Source organism: Pseudorca crassidens, chromosome 1 (assembly GCF_039906515.1).
Source record: "Pseudorca crassidens isolate mPseCra1 chromosome 1, mPseCra1.hap1, whole genome shotgun sequence".
NCBI lineage: Eukaryota > Metazoa > Chordata > Mammalia > Artiodactyla > Delphinidae > Pseudorca > Pseudorca crassidens.
In genome coordinates this window covers 3,736,036-3,757,414 of record NC_090296.1, presented here as the reverse complement: position 1 = coordinate 3,757,414, position 21,379 = coordinate 3,736,036, and the positions used below count along the sequence as shown (strand labels likewise).

General features: G+C 42.8%; 1 protein-coding gene and 1 non-coding gene across 8 annotated transcripts in view; one reads left to right on the top strand and one right to left on the bottom strand.

Moving 5' to 3' along the window:
- Positions 1–20,725, bottom strand: part of MOK (MOK protein kinase) — a 47,299-nt gene extending 26,574 nt beyond the window's left edge. For 5 of the 7 annotated variants that reach the window (XM_067725036.1, XM_067725086.1, XM_067725055.1 and 2 more), the window contains exon 1: positions 20,505–20,725. In XM_067725036.1, the coding sequence (XP_067581137.1) occupies positions 20,505–20,514 (10 nt within the window). In that variant the 5' untranslated portion in view covers positions 20,515–20,725. Of the gene's footprint in view, positions 1–9,841; positions 10,765–20,504 lie in introns of those variants that run through there. The other 2 variants (XM_067725105.1, XM_067725047.1) reach the window with 2 other exon arrangements.
- On the top strand, positions 5,806–5,878 carry TRNAW-CCA (transfer RNA tryptophan (anticodon CCA)). Its single transcript has one exon. It is a non-coding gene; the product is annotated as a tRNA-Trp (tRNA).
- Positions 20,726–21,379: the final 654 nt, after the last annotated feature.

Sequence of the window (21,379 nt, the reverse complement as noted above, 5' to 3'; positions counted from 1 at the left end):
TAATTGACAAGAAAATTAAAAACAACAAAAACATAAGACACCACTTCACACCCACTAGAATGGCTAGACTCAAAAAGATAGATAATAACAAGTATTGCTGAGGATATGGATAAGTGAGAACTCTCATACATTGCTGGTGGAAATGCAAAATGGTGCAGCCACTGTGGAAAACAGTTTAGCAGTTCAAGATATTAAATGGAGTCCCACATGACTCAGAATTCCACTCCTAGGTATATACTCAAGAAAAATGAAAACATATGTCCAAACAATAACCTGTACACATATGTTCACGGAAGCATTATTCATAATAGCCAAAGGTGGAAACAACACAAATGTCCATCAGCTAATGAACGGAAAACAAAATATGGTCTATCCATACAACGGACTGTTATTCAGCCACAGACCCATGGATGAACCCTGAAAACGTTACGCTAAGTAAAAGAAGCCAAGCGCAAAAGGCCATTTACATGAAATGTCCAGAATAGGCAAATCCCCGGACATGGAAGTAGATTAGTGGTTGCCTAGGGTGGGTGGGGTCTGGGGGAAACGGGGAATCAGTGCTAATTTCTTTTGGGGATGATGAAAGTGTTTTAACAGACGATGATGATGGTTGCACCACTCAGTAAAAATACCTAAAATCACTGCATTGTATACTTTAACTGGGTGAACTTTACAGTATGTAAACTGTATCTCAATAAAGCTGTTAAAACAAACAAATCCGTGGTGCCTGAGTCAGCGCAGCGGTTACCCTGGGGATTTCCAGGACACGGGTAACGCTCTGTTCCTTGATCTTGGAGCAGGTTACACAAGCAGGTTCACTTTCTGAAAATTCACCAACCTGTACTTGTAATTCGTGCAGTTTTCTGGATGTATGTTATACTCCAATATTTAAAAATAGGAAGAAAAAAAGCAAGCCAAAGTTAGGAATAAGCAGGAAGTATGAGGAACAGAAAAGATATACAATAAAGAATATATTCAAGGAAAGGCCCAAAGAAAAACAGATTCAGATCATATTAGTGTCGGAATAACCACATCCACAAATTCCCACTGCTGAGACCCAACAAGGAGGTGCTTTCACCACGGTTCTGGTTCCCAGGAGGGCCAGGCCTTCCTGCTCTAGAGTGTTCCTGTTCTCAAGCTCACCCTTAATTGACTGTTATAATTATAATACGCTTCCATATTGGGAACTGTAGTCTGACTTACTGGTCTTCACAACTGAAGCAGACTAAAACAACCTCTTGAATGAGAACAAAGTTTAGGGGCCACGTATATTCTTCAACAGACCCCCCCCCAACAGGGAGACTGGTTATCCTCTGCCATGGTTAGCTTCAGAGAGCCTCTTCTGGTTCCCTGCAACAGGTCTCCATCCTATTTCCCAGGTGGCTCCTTTGTCCTAAGTGAAAACCCTCTGCGAAGGACTGCCAGCCCCAGCACTAACATCTCTTAGTCCTGGCAACTAACAAGAGTTGGAGATAAACTACATTGCACCAAGACAAAGAAACACATAAAAACAACAGCAGAAACAAAGAATGCTTGGGGCAATGGAATATGATTTTAGTACTAAGACCATTCCATTCATAACTAAGGAAATCTGTACACTACAAGCCACAGCCCTCAGCAAACACTGCGATGGAAGCCAAGCCTCGTGATGGAAGCCAAGCCTGTGCTTTGTGTGAGAAGAGGGTGGGCCATCACGCCCGGAGGGGCCTCCCTGCACGTCATCAGCAGGGAAAACCACCTGAGGGTGCTGAATCTCTAGACTAGCATTTTCTGAATTGAGTTCCTCAAAACACTAGTACCCCCCAAACACTAATGGGTATTCCACAAAAGGGGGTCCTATGAGCAACTAGATCTAGGAAATGCAGGGCTAAATAAAGAGAAACACGTTTGACTACAGACCTCAGTACTTCTCTCTGAAAAGGCAGTGTGTCTCCAGGGCACCAAGCAGCACACAGGAGGGGTGTGCTGTGTGCAAGCAGACATGTCTCCCAAGAATACCAGTTAGTACCCCAGCGCCGCTCTATGCCCGCAAACTGAAGACCTTTAAACTAAGCTAGCAGAATCCCTCTTAACCACGTCTTCCCTGAATAAAAAATTAACTGGTCTAGTTCCCAGCAAGGCAGGATTTCAGAGCTATTCTGCCAGTTTTACAGTCCTCCCCGCTCGCCCTCTAAGAGAAGTTGGCTAGAGCAAGGCAGGGCTCAGCCCTGGTGGAGTCTTCAGGACTGAAGTGTCAGATCCCTGCTGATAAAACTCAGAAGCTGTAACTTGCTTGACAACCACAGCTTAAACTGAATCCCAGAGCCTCTCTAAAACAGGTAACCTGCGCAGTAAGTCCTGGAAACAAGACATGTAAGATTCTTGGGTGAATCTCCCGAAAAGCTTCTTCAAAACAAACTGAACAAAATACAGGCTCTGTGGCTTACCACTAATCTGTCCAGTTTGGAACTTTATAAAACAACTTTGACCAATTTCTCAAGGAGCCTCCAAACTTGAAATTCTGTGGGAAAATTCAACCAGCTGGACCCTCCTGCCCTCGAGAAGACCCACCCTGAGCTGCCTGCTTGCTCACTCGTCAAGCAATAGCCAGGAATAGCTGCTGCTTGTTAAAACAACACCAACCCTTTCCCTTCTCTTGGATGGACTAGACTAGAATGCCCAGAAATTTCCCTGAAAGGAGACACAGTCTATTACTGTGCAGAAAAGAGCTCACATGGCAGGCCTAAGACCGCTCTCCGTCTGCTTGCAAGGTTGGCCCTTGGGCAGGGTTTCCACCAGCCCCTACACAATAAGAGTGACTCACTCCGACTCACACCGTCGGAGCGAGCAATGGGGTTTACGCTGAATCTGCTTTCCTCCTGGGAGCTGGGATTTGCTATGTTCTGGGCAGAGGGTGCCTACGTTATCAGCGTCCAATAAAAATCCTGGGCACTGGGGCTCTAATGAGCTTCCCTTATAGAAAATATTTCACACGTGTTGTCAGTTTGCTGTTGGAAGAACTAAGCGCGTCCGTCCTGTGTGACTCTGCTGGGAGAGGACTCTTGGCAGCTTGCGATGCGCTTCCTCCAGACTTTGCCCCATGTCCCTTTCTCTGCGCATCTCGCTCTGTACCCTCTCACTGGAGTACGTCGCAGCCATGAGTATGAGCATATCCTGAGTCCTGTGAGTCCTCCGAGCAAATCATGGAACCAACGGGTCATCTTGGGACCCGCTCCCCCCCCAACGCAATTTATGCTGTACTTCAGCCTAAATGAATTAAACATCCCTGGTGGTATGACTACATCACTGTGGGTGTCAATAAAGATTTATTAGCATCAGCTATGCACTGTGCCATGCACTGAAGACACAAAGATCAGTAAGACACAATCCCTCACACTGAGGACTTAGAGTGTGTTCCCAGGCCCCCAGAGAGGCAGCGGAGGGGCTTCCCTGGTGGCGCAGTGGTTGAGAATCCGCCTGCCAATGCAGGGGACACGGGTTCGAGCCCTGGTCTGGGAAGATCCCATATGCCGCGGAGCAACTAGGCCCGTGAGCCACAACTACTGAGCCTGCGCGTCTGGAGCCTGTGCTCCGCAACAAGAGAGGCCGTGATAGTGAGAGGCCCGCGCACCACAATGAAGAGTGGCCCCCGCTTGCCGCAAGTAGAGAAAGCCCTTGCACAGAAACGAAGACCCAACACAGCCAAAAATAAGTAAATAAATAAATAAATATTTTTTAAAAAAAGAGAGAGGCAGGGGAGAGAGCCACGCTCCTGTTTAGATAATATTAAAGGCCAAATTAATGAGTACACGGTGTCCAAAATTGAGTACCTGGTGCTGTAGATTCTAATCCCCCAGGACCAACCCGGTAGGTAGGCGTTAGAGCAGATGTTTTTCCACCTTCTGTACGTACCCTGTCCTCTGTCACAGACCTGCTCGTGGTCCGCTTTGCACCTTCTCTCCATAGGGCCATAAGCCTCTTAAAGGCAAAGCCTACTATCTATTCTCTTTCGTGCCCTGTACATACTCAACAAATGAATCAAAGAGGAAATGTCAGGTCACATGCCCCATAATCTAATATTCCTATAATACCCCGTACATATACTGCAGGGGGAACTTTGCTGATAACTGAATCACAAAATTATTACTATTGACTAATTGGCAACCAACACTTTTTTATTCATCTGTCTTTAAATATTGGGTATTTCTGATCACAGTGAGAGAGAACTCTTGTTCCTTAGGTTACCTCCTTTCCCAGGTCAGACCAGCCACATAAATGCAACAGTGAGATTAGAAGGGTAAGAAGAATAAAATGACTGGAAGGATGCCATTTAAATTAACTTCATAGTCCTGCAATCAAACTGTCTTTTATAAATTTATTTATTTATTTTTGGCTGCGTTGGATCTTCGTTGCTGCGCGCGGGCTTTTCTCTAGTTGCGGCGAGCGGGGGCTACTCTTTCGTTGCGGTGCGCAGGCTTCTCACTGCGGTGGCTTCTCTTGCTGTGGAGCACGGGCTCTAGAGCGCAGGCTCAGTAGTTGTGGTGCATGGGCTTAGTTGTTACGCGGCATGTGGGATCTTCCTGGACCAGGGCTCGAACCCGTGTCCCCTGCATTGGCAGGCGGATTCTTAACCACTGCGCCACGAGGGAAGTCTCCAAACTGTCTTTAGGATATGTTTTCATTAATATTAGTATGGCTCCCTGGATATTTATTTTATCCTTCGGGATAATCTAATACTACTTTATCTTGTTGCTTCAAATTGTTCCAGCTTTGGCCTTAGGGAGCTCTTTCAGTTGGCTCCTTTGTCCCTTTGACATGCTCCCATCAATAAGGGGTTTGTTTCTTTTTCAGTACTTTCTTACTTTCTAGCACTACAAAATCTTATGCATTTCCTGCTTCCGTCCTAGGATAAGCCGCTTCACCAAGGAGCCCTGGCTCCTTCTATCGGAAAAAGATGTTTATTAAACACCAAGATCTGAACACTAGGTACCAGGCACCATTTTTCACTTAATCATCTCAAAAATCCCATGCAGTAGGTATCCCATTAATCCATCTTACAAATGAGGAACTAAGGCACTGAGAGGTTAGGTAGCCTGCCCAAGGTCACCTCAATAAGCCGTAGGCTTTAAACACAGGGAGTCTGACCCCAGAAGCATTTCCCAACCACGCTGCCACTGCTGTCTTCCCTGAGCAGAACACTGCCCAGGAGACACAGATAAAGTCACACAAATGTACTTATAAGAGCAGTGACCACGGTAACAGATCCTTTCCAAAGTAACTGGCTCAGCTGACAAGGTCCATGACAAAAGCAGAATCTGGGAACCCCAACTGCCAATGGCATAGGGACACATTCTTCGGTGTGAGGAGCAGAGAAAGCACAGCTCCAGCTGGGAGTGGAATAATGATCTCTGGAGTCAGGAGTAGGGAAAGGGGGCTGACTGCAAAGGAGCACAAGACAACTTCTGGGGGTGACAGAAAGGTTCTATATCTTGTTTTTGTTTTTCTGGGTTTTTTTTTTTTGGCCACACCATGCAGCTTGGTAGATCTCAGGTTCCTGATCAGGATTTGAACCTGGGCCCTCGGCAGTGAAAGCACAGAGCCCTAACCACTGGACCGCCAGGGAATTCCCAAAGGTTCTATATCTTGACTGTGGAGACACTACTGTCTATATTTGCCAAATTTCATCAAACTATACTCTTAAAATAGGTGAATTTTATTGGGTGCAAATTATACCTCAATAAAGCTGATTAATCTGGAGATTTCACATTTAAAAATTCAAGTTAGATCCTTATTCCACAATACACTTAAAAATTGGTAAATGAGAATTCCCTGGTGGTCCAGTGGTTAAGACTCCACGCTCCCAATGCAGGGGGCCCAGGTTCGATCCCTGGTCAGGGATGCTGCCTGCCGCAACTAAAAGATCCCGCATGCCGCAACTAAGACTCGGAGCAGCCAAATAAATAAACTAAATAAATAAATATTTAAAATAATAATAATAATAAATGCTGGGGAGGGTGTGGAGAAAAAGGAACCCTCCAACACTGCTGGTGGGAATGTAAGTTGGTGCAGCCACCATGGAGAACAGTTTGGAGGTTCCTCAAAGAACTAAAAATAGAGTTACCATGTGATCCAGCAATCCCACTCCCATGCATATATCTGGGGAAAAGGTTAACTCGAAAATATACATGCACTCCTATGTTCATAGCAGCACTATTCACAATAGCCAAGACATGGAAACAACCTAAATGTCCATCGACAGATGAATGGATAAAGAAGACGTGGTACCTATAAACAATGGAATACTACTCAGACATAAAAAAGAATGAAATAATGCCATTTGCAGCAACATGGATGGACCTAGAGATTATCATACTAAGTGAAGTAAGTCAGAAAGGGAAATACAAATACCATATGATTTCACTTATATGTGGAATCTAAAATATGACACAATGACATTATCTATAAAAAAAAAAGGCTCGGGCTTCCCTGGTGGCGCAGTGGTTGAGAATCTGCCTGCTAATGCAGGGGACGCGGGTTCAAGCCCTGGTCTGGGAGGATCCCACGTGCTGCAGAGCAACTGGGCCCGTGAGGCACAACTACTGAGCCTGCGCGTCTGGAGCCTATGCTCCGCAACAAGAAAGGCCGCGATAGTGAGAGGCCCGCGCACCGCAATGAAGAGTGGCCCCCACTTGCCACAACTAGAGAAAGCCCTCGCACAGAAACGAAGACCCAACACAGCCAAAAAAAATAAATAAGTAAATTAATAAATTCCTACCCCCAACATCTTAAAAAAAAAAAAAAAACCTGCAGCTACTCTAACAAATTCTCCATACTCTCTAAAAAAAAAGGCTCACAGACATAGGAAACAGATTTGTGGTTACCAAGGGGAGGGGGTGGGGGAGAGATGGATGGGGAATTTGGGATTAGCAAGGTCCTACTGTATAGCACAGGGAACTATATTCAATATCCTGTGATAAACCATAATGGTAAAGAATATGAAAAAGAATATACATGTGGGCTTCCCTGGTGGCGCAGCGGTTGAGAGTCCGCCTGCCGATGCAGGGGACACGGGTTCGTGCCCCGGTCCGGGAAGATCCCACATGCTGCGGAGCGGCTGGGCCCGTGAGCCATGGCCGCTGAGCCTGCGCGTCCGGAGCCTGTGCTCCGCAATGGGAGAGGCCGCAACAGTGAGAGGCCTGCGCACCCCCACAACCAAAAAAAAAAAGAATATACATGTATAACTGAATCACTTTGCTGTACAGTAAAAATTAACACAACATTGTAAATCAACTATACTTCAATAAAATAAATTTTTTTAATGATGCTTTCAAATAACATTTAACAATATAAGAAATTGTTCATCCATAATTTAATACTAAGTGAAAAAAGGACGGCGGTGATCATACGAATACATATACATGCAGACTTGCTTTAAAAAAAAAAGTCAACTCTGCACTTTATTTATTTATTTAGGCCAAGCCCCACAGCTTGCAGGATCTTAGTCACCGACCAGGGATTGAACCCGGGCCACAGCAGTGAAAGTGCCGAGTCCTGACCACTGGACCACCAGGGAATTCCCAACTCTGCATTTTAAAGTGGTTTAAGTACAAACTCCACGTGTGTGCCAGCATTCCAAGCTGGCTCCAGACCCTCATGACCAGCCAGCAATAAATGGAACCCATGGCCCTGGAGATAGCCGCGGGGGATAAAGAATTACTTGTTTCCTCCATGGCTCTTCCAATAGACAAAGGGTCTGGGTGTAACAAGGATGAAAGGCAGGGGAGAGAAAAAGAGAAACACCCCTATGAGAAAACACTTACTTAGGAAAAGTATCTTCCTATTCTCTCCAACAGGATGTCGCATGTTTTCACAGGCCTTTACTGTTAGATAAGAAACGTTAAGATGAACACAAAGCACAACACAAAGCTGTGAAGGATACAGAGCTATGCTAGCAAAAAAAACCCTGCCCCACATTAATGGGAATAGAGAGAGTAAACAATCACTAAAAAACAAACCAACCAAAAAAGCACCCAGACTCAAGGACAAAGAAAAGTGTAAATAACATAGCTATATGACAAGGGTAGAGAGGGACTTCCCTTGTGGTCCAGTGGTTAAGACTCCGTGCTCCCAATGCAAGGCGCCCAGGTTCAATCTCTGGTCAGGGAACTAGATCCCGCGTGCCGCAACTAAGACCCGGTGTGGCCAAACAAGTAAATATTAAAAAACTAATAATAAAAGACAAACTCAAGGGTCAAGACTTAATAAAATTAATACTTTTTAAAACAGGGTAGATAGAACAAGGAGGATAAATAAGTCCGTTCATATTAATTAAGATTCTATTCATTTTTACCAAACCAAGGCTTGTTTAAGTGGAATTTAAGCCTTATTTAAAGCGTGAAAATGGAGTTCAGATTCATTTTTTGTGAAATTCTAAACCTGTCACACCCAAATCCAAATATTTGTATTCAAACACTGCTTCTAAAGATTTGAATCAAGGCAGGTGATAAGCATCAGAACGATGGGGCTTCACCAGCGGAGGGGTGAAAAGAATTGAGGGAGGTTAATTAGTGAGTATAACCCTCAACTAGAGTTTAAAAGGAAGAGGATTCAGCTTGTAATTCCCACTCTCCCTGAGAGATTAAGTAATTCAAACCAAATCACTAAAACAAGGTCAGGACCCTTCAATAAAGAAGGCTGTGCCCAATTAATGACTTGCTGTAGTGTGGAAAATTGTGACCTGAACTACCAAACATAGTGAAAACACAAAAGGACGTAAAAGTATTCATAAATTCATAAAAATGGTGATCATTTTGTAATGTGCAGAAACACTGAATCACTGTGCTGTGCATCTGGAACTAGCATAGTGTTGTAGGTCAATTATACTTAAAAAAAAAAAAACTTAGACTTTAAAATTTAAACTGCACCCTTTAACCCAATCAATGTATGCCACTGATAAACATGAATTACTCAAAGATCTATGTTCAAACATCTTCATTGAAGCATCATCCTAACAGGCTACAGTACAACATATTTAATATAATCACATCTAATTTTAGAACAAATACCTACATACACACACACACACACACACACACACAATATGCACAGAAAATTTATGGACGTATCTAAGAAAATGTTAACCAGGACGGACTCTGCCCAGTAGGGAAGGGTCCTGAGACTAACTGAAAACCTTTCACTGCTTGAATTTATCACAAAGCTACGATTATTTTTCCTTAATTTTGTTTTATTTAAAGAGAAAAAGTTGCTAGTTGATGCATCTATTTATAAAACAGAAGGTGATATGCACACTAGGAAGGAGAGCATGGAACAACATTATGTGAAGTACCTTGCAACTTTGATTCTATAAAAATACTGACATAAATTGTTACCGAACCAAACTTGGGTCCGCTCGCCAGTTCGCAGTAAAGCCAGTCTATTGACACCAGGTTGTGGTGAAGGAAAGCACAGCATTTATTGTAGGGCGCTAGATAAGGAGCCCAGGAGAGCTAGTGCTTAAAATACCTGAACTCCCCAATGGGTTTAAATGCATAGCAAAGCATTTTAAAAAAAATTTTTTTTAAATTTCTATATATATATTATTTATTTATTTTGATTTGTCTGCACTGGGTCTTAGTTGCAGCATGCGGGATCTTCCTTGCCATGTGTGGTATTTTTAGTTGCGGCATGCAGGCTCTTAGTTGCAGCATGTGGGATCTAGTTCCCTTCAGGGATAAAACCCGAGTCCCCTGCATTGGGAACGTGGAGTCCCAATCACTGGACCACCAGGGAAGTCCCTCAGCAAAGCATTTTTAAAGGCCCAGTTAGGGAGAGGCGTCCCAGGGTATGTGATCAGCTCATGCACAATTCTCTGATTGGTTGATGGTGATGTAACAGGGTGATGTCACAGGGGTTAACATTATCAATCCTTAGGCGCCAGTAGGTCTGGGAGCTATTTGTTTATGGTCATCAAGTAGGTAATTTCTCCCATTTGGTGGTGGTTTTAGCACCTGTAAAACAACTCAGGAAATGTGCATCAGATACTATTATCTGGGTACTTCAGAGCGGAGCTACAGCAGAGGACATGGGGGAGGGGTCTGTTCTGGGAAGGCCCCATAGGGTCCTGCTCAGTTACATTATGAGGGACAGAAAGCTTAAACCTCACTGCAATTACAACAGATGATTTTTTAAACTCTCTCTGTGATATAATAGCAAACGGTTACTGCCTTCAGAATATGTAGTTTTTTCTCTTTTTATAGATACGTTTTGAATAATCCATTAAAAAGTACAGACAGGAAAAAAATTGATACTCGCATTAGATTAGGTAAGGGTAAATTTTTTCAAAGTAAGGATCTGACTGATGTTTGCCATTCTTTCCCCTTTTACATCCTTGCCTGCCATCCACTGTGATAGCAAATGATAACTCATTCACATTTTACCATGTACCAGACACTATGCTGTAAGTTTTACGTAGATTATCTCATTTAACTTTGAAACAATCCTATAAAATAAGTATTATTATGCCTGTTTAAAGATGAGTGTGGAAGGTTTTATTTTCCAAAGATGGCAGCCTCTAGATATCCCATCCCACATGCTCATCTTACTATGTGTCTTTGTCACTCCTCCATCAAGAGGTGGGATCTATGTTCTCTCCTCTCAAATCTGAGGGATGCAGAAGTAACATTATGCCACTTCTGAGGCTAGATCAGAGAACGTAATGCTGCTTCCACCTCAAACTCTCGGGATGCTCATTCTCAGAACCTAGCTGCCATATTGTGAGGAGGCCCAAGACACGTGGAGATTCTGAGTGTTATGTTCTGGCTGACAGCCCATGCTGAGGTCCCAGCTGACAGCTGGCATCAACCACCAGACACTTGAGTGAGGAAACTTTTGAGATGACTCCAGCTCCAGCCACCATCTAACTGCAACCACATGAGAGACTCCAAGTGAAACCTGCCTCGTTGGGTCCAGGCAACTCACAGAACCATAGGAGAGAATAATGATTGTTATTGTAAGCCACCAAGTTGGGGTAATTTGTTACACAGCAGCAGAAAACCGGAATGATGAAGAAAAACCAGCATAAGAAAAGAAAGGTCGGGGGCTTCCCTGGTGGCGCAGTGGTTGAGAGTCCGCCTGCCAATGCAGGGGACACGGGTTCGTGCCCCAGTCTGGGAAGATCCCACATGCCGCGGAGCGGCTGGGCCCATGAGCCATGGCCGCTGATCCTGCGCGTCCGGAGCCTGTGCTCCGCGGCGGGAGAGGCCACAGCAGTGAGAGGCCCATGTACCATTGAAAAAAAAAAAAAAAAGAAAAGAAAAGAAAGGTCGGTAACCTGCCAGAGGATACCTTGTCTGCCTGGCTCCAAAGCCCACACTCTTAGCAACTAAGCTGTGTTACTCCTTGGTCCCTACTACTGAAAATGATGCAAAGCAAAAAGGAGGTGGTCAGGAATAATCCACAGAATGATCAATATATCCCCAAGCACTTGGTCATTGTCTGGAAAACAAATAAGAAAATACATCTAGGGGCTTCACTGGTGATGCAGTGGTTAAGAATCCACCTGCCAATGCAGGGGACACCGGTTTGAACCATGGTCTGGGAAGATCCCACATGCCGTGGGGCAACTAAGCCCACGCAGCACAACTACTGAGCCTGTGCTCTAGAGCCCACAAACCCCAACTACTGAGCCCATGTGCCACAACTACTGAAGCCCGTGCGCCTACAGCCTATGCTCCACAACAAGAGAAGCCACTTCAATGAGAAGCCCGTGGAACACAACGAAGAGTAGCCCCTGCTCTCCACAACTAGAGAAAAACCTGTGTGCAGCAACAAAGACCCAACACAGTAAAAAAAATAAATAAAATTAAAATAAAAAAAAAAGAAAATACATCTAGAAAACTGCAAAATAAAGACGAGCATGATAATCGAGCACTCCCAGTCCCACTCAATGACCTCAAGCTACAAGTCCAATTTCACCATTACACACTCTTCCTGTTCATTCTAATTCCAAGACTCTGTGTCTGTGACGTTCTTTTCTGGAATATTCTCTCCACTGTTGACTATTTGTTCAGTATTTAATGATCAGGACTTAAACCTGAAGGACAATAGGTTACACCAGTTCTCAGACTGGATTTTAAGGTAGAAAGAAGGGAGAATAAGGATGCACCACTAAACCAAGTAATTAAAGCCACCAAAATGGCCACATCTCAAATAACATATCAAATAACACGTAATATAGATTTGTAAAACCCCAGAAGTTTAAAGGATATAAATCATAAAATGCAAATGTTAACATATATATCAATGTGTATATATACGTGTGTGTATATATATAAATGCTAACATCAGTATTTTTAAAAGAGGCTAGATACACAATAATTTACGCATACATACATATATATAGACGCACAGGAAACTGGTAAGAGTGGTTGACTCTAGGAAGAGAAGCACGAAGGGTCTAAGAGGCAAAGGTGAATAAACGAACAATCAAATGATCAAACCTAGCTTCAACAAAACTAAGACACTCTGACATCAGACACTCTAGATGAGACACAGTGACAGGGACACGACTTCATCTCTGACATATTCCTGACAAAAATATTTAAGCTAAAGCTAATCATGAGGTTTAGAACACTGGAAGTGCCCATGGCTGTCGTGCAAACCTTGTCCTCTGAGCCTAGCACGAGTCACAACCACTAGCTGTTTGCTTCCTAGGGCACAAGGACCGTCGCTGCTACCTTCAAACCTTATTAACATATTAATATGTGTTATATATGCCTTATTAACATGCTTGTGAGATCCTGGTTCCCAGGCCAGACATCAGGCCTGAGCTCCTGTGGTGGGACCTCCAAGTCCAAACCGCTGGACTAACAGAGAACCTCAGACCCCAGGGACTATTAAACAGAGTGAGGCCTCCCGGAGGTCCTCATCTCAGCACCAAGACCTGGCTCTAACCAACTGCCTGCAAACTCCAGTGCTGGACGACTCAGGGCAAACAACCAGTAAGACAGGAAGAGAGTGCCACCCATCAAAAAGAGAAGAAAAATAAAATGAAATGACAAAAAAATGTGTTACAAACGAAGGAGCAAGACCAAATAAATGAAAATGAAATAGGCAGCCTGCCTGAAAAAGAGTTCAGAGTACTGATAGTAAAGATGATCCAAAAGCTCAGAAACAGAATGGAGAGAACACGAGAGACATTGAACAAGGACCTGGAGGAACTAAAGCGCAAACAGTGATGAACAGCACAGTCACTGAAATTAAAAATACTCCAGAAGGAACCAACAGCAGAATAACTCAGGCAGAAGAACGGGTAAGTGAGCTGGAAGACAGAACAGTGGGATTCACTGCTGTGGAACAGAAAAAAGAAAAAAGAATGAAAAGACATGAAGACAGCCTAAGGGACCTCTGGGACAACATTAAATGCACCAATATTTGAATTATAGGGGTCCCAGAAGAAGAAAAGAAAAAGAAAGGGACTGAGAAACTATTTGAAGAGATTATAGTTGAAAACTTCCCTAACATGGAAAAGGAAATAGTCAATCAAGTCCACGATGCACAGAGAGTACCATACAGGATAAGCCCAAAGAGAAACACACCGAGACACATATTAATAAAACTATCAAAAATTAAATGCAAAGAAAAAATATTAAAAGCAGCAAGGGAAAAGCAAAAAATAACATACAAGGGAAGCCCCATAAGGTTAACAGCTGATTTTTCAGCAGACACTCTGCAAGCCAGAAGGGAGTGGCAGGACATATTTAAAGTGATGAAAGGGAAAAACGTACAACCAAGATTACTCTACGCAGCAAGGATCTTATTCAGATTCAATGGAGAAATTAAAACCTTTACAGATAAGCAAAAGTTAAGAGAACTTGGCACCACCAAACCAGCTTTACAACAATGCTAAAGGAACTTCTCTAGGCAGGAAACACAAGAGAAGGAAAAGACCTACAATAACAAACCCAAAACAAGTAAGAAAGTGGTAATAGGAACATACATATCGATAATTACCTTAAATGTAAATGCTCCAACCAAAAGACAGACTGGCTGAATGCATACAAAAACAAGACCCGTACATATGCTGTCTACAAGAGACTCACTTCAGACCTAGGGCACATACAGACTGAAAGTGAGGGGATGGAAAAAGATATTTCATGCAAATGGAAATCAAAAGAAAGCTGGAGTAGCAAGCCTCGTATCAGACAAAATAGACTTTAAAACAAAGACTAGGGCTTCCCTGGTGGCGCAGTGGTTGAGAGTCTGCCTGCCAATGCAGGGGACACGGGTTCGTGCCCCAGTCTGGGAAGATCCCACATGCCACGGATCGGCTAGGCCCGTGAGCCATGGCCACTGAGTCTGTGCGTCCGGAGCCTGTGCTCTGCAATGGGAGAGGCCACAACAGTGAGAGGCCCGTGTACCACAAAAAACAAACAAACAAACAAACAAAAAAAGACTATTACAAGAGACAAAGAAGAACACTACATAATGATCAAGGGATCAATCCAAGAAAAAGATATAACAATTGTAAATATTTATGCACCCAACACAGGAGCACCTCAACACATAAAGCAAATGCTAATAGCCATAAAAGGGGAAAGCGACAGTAACACAATAATAGTAGGGGACTTTAACACCCCACTTTCACCAACGGACAGATCATCCAAAATGAAAGTAAATAAGGAAACAAAAACTTTAAATGACACATTGAACAAGATGGACTTAATTGATAGTTATAGGACATTCCATCCAAAAACAACAGAGTACACCTTCTTCTCAAGTGCTCATGGAACATTCTCCAGGATAGACCATATTTTGGGTCACAAAGCAAGCCTTCATAAATTTAAGAAAATTGAAATCATATCAAGTATCTTTTCTGACCACAACACTATGAGACTAGATATCACTTACAGAAGAAAAACTGTAAAAAATACAAACACATGGAAGCTAAATAATATGCTACTAAATAATCAAGAGATCACTGCGGGAATAAAAAAATACCTAGAAACAAATGACAATGAAACCACAACGACCCAAAACCTATGGGATGCAGCAAAAGCAGTTCTAAGAGGGAAGTTTATAGCAATACAATCCTACCTCAAGAAACAAGAAAAATCTCACATAAACAACACCTAAAGCACCTAAAGCAATTAGAGAAAGAAGACCAAAAACACCCAAGGTTAGCAGAAGAAAAGAAATTATAAAGATCAGATCAGAAATAAATGAAAAAGAAATGAAGGAAAAAATAGCAAAGATCAATAAAACTAAAAGCTGGTTCTTTGAGAAGATAAACAAAATTGATAAACCATTAGCCAGACTCATCAAGAAAAAGAGGGAGAAGACTCAAATCAACAGAATTAGAAATAAAAAAGGAGAAGTAACAACTGACACTGAAGAAATACAAAGGGTCATGAGAGATTACTACAAGCAACTCTATGTCAATAAAATGGACAACCTGGAAGAAATGGACAAATTCTTAGAAAAGCACAACCTTCCGAGACTGAACCAGGAAGAAATAGAAAATATAAACAGACCAATCACAAGCACTGAAATTGAAAATGTGATTAAAAATCTTCCAACAGGGCTTCCCTGGTGGCGCAGTGGTTGAGAGTCCTCCTGCCGATGCAGGAGACACGGGTTCGTGCCCCAGTCCGGGAAGACCCCACATGCCGTGGAGTGGCTATGCCCATGAGCCATGGCCGCTGAGCCTGCGCGTCCGGAGCCTGTGCTCTGCAACAGGAGAGGCCACAACAGTGAGAGGCCCGCGTACCACAAAAAAAAAAAAAAAAAAAAAATCTTCCAACAAACAAAAGCCCAGGACCAGATGGCTTCACAGGCGAATTCTATCAAACATTTAGAGAAGAGTTAACACCTATCCTTCTCAAACTCTTCCAAAATATAGCACAGGGAGGAACACTCCTAAACTCATTCTAGGAGGCCACCATCACCCTGATACCAAAACCAGACAAAGACGTCGCAAAAAAAGAAAACTACAGGCCAATATCTCTGATGAACACAGATGCAAAAATCCTCAACAAAATACTAGCAAACAGAATCCAACAGCACATTAAAAGGATCATACACCATGATCAAGTGGGGTTTATCCCAGAAATGCAAGGATTCTTCAATATATGCAAATCAATCAATGTGATACACCATATTAACAAAATGAAGGATAAAAACCATACCATCATCTCAATAGATGCAGAAAAAGCTTTTGACAAAATTCAACACCCATTTATGATGAAAACTCTCCAGGGACTTCCCTGGTGGCACAGTGGTGAAGAATCTGCCTGCCAACACACGGGACACAGGTTCGAGCCCTGGTCCAGGAAGATCCCACATGCAGTGGAGCAACTAAGCCCATGTGCCAGAACTATTGAGCCTGCACTCTAGAGCCCATGAGCCAAACTACTGAGTCTGTGTGCCACAACTACTGAAGCCTGTGCACCTAGATCCCGTGCTCTGCAATAATAGAAGCCACTGCAGTGAGAAGTCCGTGCACTGTGATGAAGAGTCACCCCCACCTGCCACAACTAGAGAAAGTCCATGCCCAGCAACGAAGACCCAATGCAGCCATAAATAAATAAATAAATGTATTAAAAAAAAAAAAAAACTCTCCAGAAAGTAGGCATAGAGGGAACCTACTTCAACATAATAAAGACCATATATGACAAACCCACAACCAACATCATTCTCAATGGTGAAAAACGGAAGCCATTTCCTCTAAGATCAGGAACAAGACAAGGTTGCCCACTCTCACCACTATTACTCAACATAGTTTTGGAAGTTTTAGCCACAGCAGTCAGAGAAGAAAAAGGAATAAAAGGAATCCAAATCAGAAAAGAAGAAGTAAAGCTGTCACTGTTTGCAGATGGTATGATACTATACATAGAGAATCCTGAAGATGCTACCAGAAAACTACTAGAGCTAATCAATGAATCTGGTAGAGTAGCAGGATACAAAATTAATGCATAGAAATCTCTTGCATTCCTATACATTAACGAGGAAAAATCTGAAAGAGAAATTAAGGAAACACTCCCATTTACCTCTGCAACAAGAATAAAATACCTAGGAATAAACCACCTAAGGAGATAAAAGACCTGTTAGCAGAAAACTATAAGACACTGATGAAAGAAATTAAAGATGATACAAACAGATGGAGAGATATACCATGTTCTTGGATTGGAAGAATCAGCATTGTGAAAATGACTATACTACCCAAAGCAATCTACACAATCCCTATCAAACTACCAATGGCATTTTTCACAGAACTAGAACAAAAAATTTCACAATTTGTATGGAAATACAAAAGACCCCGAATAGCCAAAGCAGTCTTGAGAAAGAAAGACGGAGCTGGAGGAATCACGCTCCTGGACTTCAGACTACACTACAAAGCTACAGTAATCAAGACAGTATGGTATTGGCACAAAAACAGAAATATAGATCAGTGGAACAGGATAGAAAGCCCAGAGATAAACCCATACACAGATGGTCACCTTATCTTTGATAAAGGATGCAAGAGTATACAATGGAGGAAAGACTGCCTTTTCAATACGTGGTGCTGGGAAAACTGGACAGCTACATGTAAAAGAATGAAATTAGAACACTTCCTAACACCATACACAAAAATAAACTCAAAATAGATTAAAGACCTAAATGTAGGGCCAGACACTATAAAACTCTTAGAGGAAAACGTAGGCAGAACACTCTATGACATAAATCACAGCAAGATCCTTTTTGAACCACCTCCTAGAGAAATGGAAATAAAAACAAACAAATGGGACCTAATGAAACTTAAAAGCTTTTGCACAGCAAAGGAAACCATAAACAGGACAAAAAGAAAACCTCAGAATAGGAGAAAATATTTGCAAATGAAGCAATTGACAAAGGATTAATCTCCAAAATATACAAGCAGCTCATGCAGGTCAATATCAAACAAACAAACAAGCAAACAACCCAATCCAAAAATGGGCAGAAGACCTAAATAGACATTTCTCCAAAGAAGATATACAGACTGCCAACAAACACATGAAAGGATGCTCAACATCAATAATCATTAGAGAAATGCAAATCAAAACTACAATGAGATATCACCTCATTCCAGTCAGAATGGCCATCATCAAAAAATCTAGAAACAATAAATGCTGGAGAGGGTGTGGAGAAAAGGGAACCCTCTTGCACTGTTGGTGGGAATGCAAATTGATACAGCCACTATGGAGAACAGTATGGAGGTTCCTTAAAAAACTAAAAATAGGACTACCATATGACCCAGAAAACCATAATTCAAAAAGAGTCATGTACCACAATGTTCACTGCAGCTCTATTTACAATAGGCAGGACATGGAAGCAACCCAAGTGTCCATCAACAGATGAATGGATAAAGAAGATGTGGCACATATATACAATGGAATATTACTCAGCCATAAAAGGAAATGAAATTGATTTATTTGTAGTGAGGTGGATGTACCTAGAGTTTGTTATACAGAGTGAAGTAAGTCAGAAAGAGAAAAACAAATACCGTATGCTAACACATACATATGGAATCTGAAAAAAAAAACAAAAGGGGGCTTCCCTGGTGGCGCAGTGGTTGAGAGTCCGCCTGCCGATGCAGGGGACATGGGTTCGTGCCCCGGTCCGGGAAGATCCCACATGCTGCGGAGCGGCTGCGCCCGTGCGCCCGTGAGCCATGGCCCGGAGGGGCCACAGCAGTGAGAGGCCCGCCTACCGCAAAAAAAAAAAAAAAAAAAAAAAAAAAAAGTTCTGAAGAACCTAGGGGCAGGACAGGAATAAAGACGCAGACGTAGAGAATGGGACATGGGGAGGGGGAAGGGTAAGCTGGGACGAAGTGAGAGAGTAACACTGACGTATATACACTACCAAATGCAAAACAGATAGCTAGCGGGAAGCAGCTGCATAGCACAGGGTGATCAGCTCGGTGCTTTGCGACCACCTAGAGGAGTGGGATAAGGAGGGTGGGATGGAGACGCAAGAGGGAGGGGATATGGGGATATACGTATGCATATAGCTGATTCACTTTGTTATACAGCAGAAACTAACACAACATTGTAAAGCAATTATACTCCAATAAAGATGTTAAAGGAAAAAAGAAAAAAAAATAAAGCTAATCATGAGGAAATTATCAGACAAATCCAAATTGTGGGACATTCTGCAAAACACATGGCCTGGATTCTGGAAAAATGTTGTCATCAAAGACACAAAAGGCAAGACACTGTGCCAGCTAAAGGACACCAAAAAGATGGCAACAAAGTGCAATTTGTGATTTTTGACTGGGATCCTGGAAAAAATAAAAACACCTGTAAAGGATATTATTGGGATAACTGGGAAAATGTGAGATATAGACTGCATATTACATAACAGCATTGTATCAACGTGTTATTTGGACTGTGATTATGTAGGAGAATGTTCTTCTTCTTCGGGGATACTTGCTGAATTATTAGTGGTGAAATGAAATGATGTCTACAACTATTCTCAACAGGTTCAGCGAAAATAAATAAACACATAATTGAGAGAGACAGAGAGAAAGAAAATGCCAGAGCACAAGTGAGATGGCACACAAACATAAGGCAAAATGGTGCATCTAGGTGAAGGGTGTATGAATATGCAGTGTACTCTTCTTGCATCTTTTCTGTAGATTCGAAATTTTTCAAAATAAATAGTTGGGAAGGAAAAAAGGAATACCGTAAAAAATATGTGTATATAAGCCCACACTTTATGTTGGTATATGCCATATACCAACTACCAACTGACAATTAGAATACTATGCAAATTAAACATTATAACTACACCAAACATAATTTAATCTTTTCACAGCAAGAGAGGTCGGAATTTTTCTGCACCTCTGGCTCACAAGCGTAAATGACAATTATATCTGTAAAGTAATGTAAAAAAAAAAGAAGACCATTCTAGTTGTTACACTTGGGATTGTCCATAATCCACAAATCGAAGCACAGGTAAATGTCTTACCCCTACCTCATTTCACAACTTCCCAGTACACTCTTTCACTAAAGAGTTGTTTCAAAATTTCTATAAGGAAGTTCCGATAAAAACACTACTGCTCGACCCAAAAATAATAATAAAAGAAAATACACAGCCCAGCTTTCCTCTCAATTGTCCACTAAACCAATGTCAATAAAAGGCAGGAAGCCACACAGTAACCGCTCACTACATTACTGCCGAATGTTCAAGAAAAGAATCTCGGGTTCAATCCAGTCTTTTAAAAAATTTAAAAAAAATTTTTTTTCAGTCAGCTCCCCAAACTCTAACATAACCTCGCATCAAAATAAGTCTCATCTGGACTCGGGTCGGCGCTGTGGGACCCCTCACGGCCCCCAGAGCAGCCCCGAACCCCTCGGGCTACCCCAGCAGGCTGGGGTTTCGAACAGCCCAGGGAGGTTTGGGGTCCCCACCCTCGGTGCCTCCCACCGCCCTCTGAGCGGCTGCGGAAGCCGGCCCCCGTCCCGCCGCCACTCTCCCTCTCGTCCCGCCCCTCCCCAGCCCCACTCAACTCTTCATCATGGATGCGCAAGCCGGCGACAACCCCTTGCCGATAGTGGAAGGAGAAGAAAGGGACAGAAAGGGTGGCCCCTGGCTTCCACTCCTTTGGGGCAGGGTCCCGAACTAGGACCTCCGCCGTGGTCCCTAGATGGAGAGCGTTAGGATCCGGCCGCCATGTTGTATTCCTGTCACCCTAGCAACCGTCTGGCCCTGAACTCCTCGAGTCCGTTAGCCCGCGCGTGCGCAAAACGCCCTGTCCGCGCCCGCCAGCCCTACGTGTACGCGTGCGCACTGCGGCCCGCCTCCTCACTCTAGTTGCTAAGCAATCTCCGGCAGCTTCAGGCGGTTCCCTGCCTGAATTATTGTGTAGACGGCCTTCCCCGGGATCGCTCACCCCAGCGGTCCTGAGAATTTAGCGATTTGGGACCTAACGCCTGGACAACAGCCTTGAGCTTTAACTGGGCTGGGACACACTAAATAATTTTCAGCTGATACCTGTTCTTTGCAGGTATTGTTCTCATCTTAGTATTGAACATCCACTAACTTTAATATATTAATATAAAATAGGTAATACATTCACATGATTCAAGATTCAAAAATAACAAAAACAGAGCCAACAAAGTGGAAATCCTCCCTCCCACCCCTCTGTCCGAAGTTCCTCTCCCCATAGGGTAGATCTCCCCAAAGATCTCATGTTATATGAGATCTTTTATTCTTTTATTCCCTTTTTCTTACACCAACGGTAGCATAGTATAGACTCTGCTCTGTTTTGTATTTTTTACTTGACCCTTTAACTTGGAGATTTTCCCCTACCAGTACCCAAAGAGCTTTATTATTTTATTTAATGGCTATATTAGTTCATGATTGTACCATCCCTTATTTAACT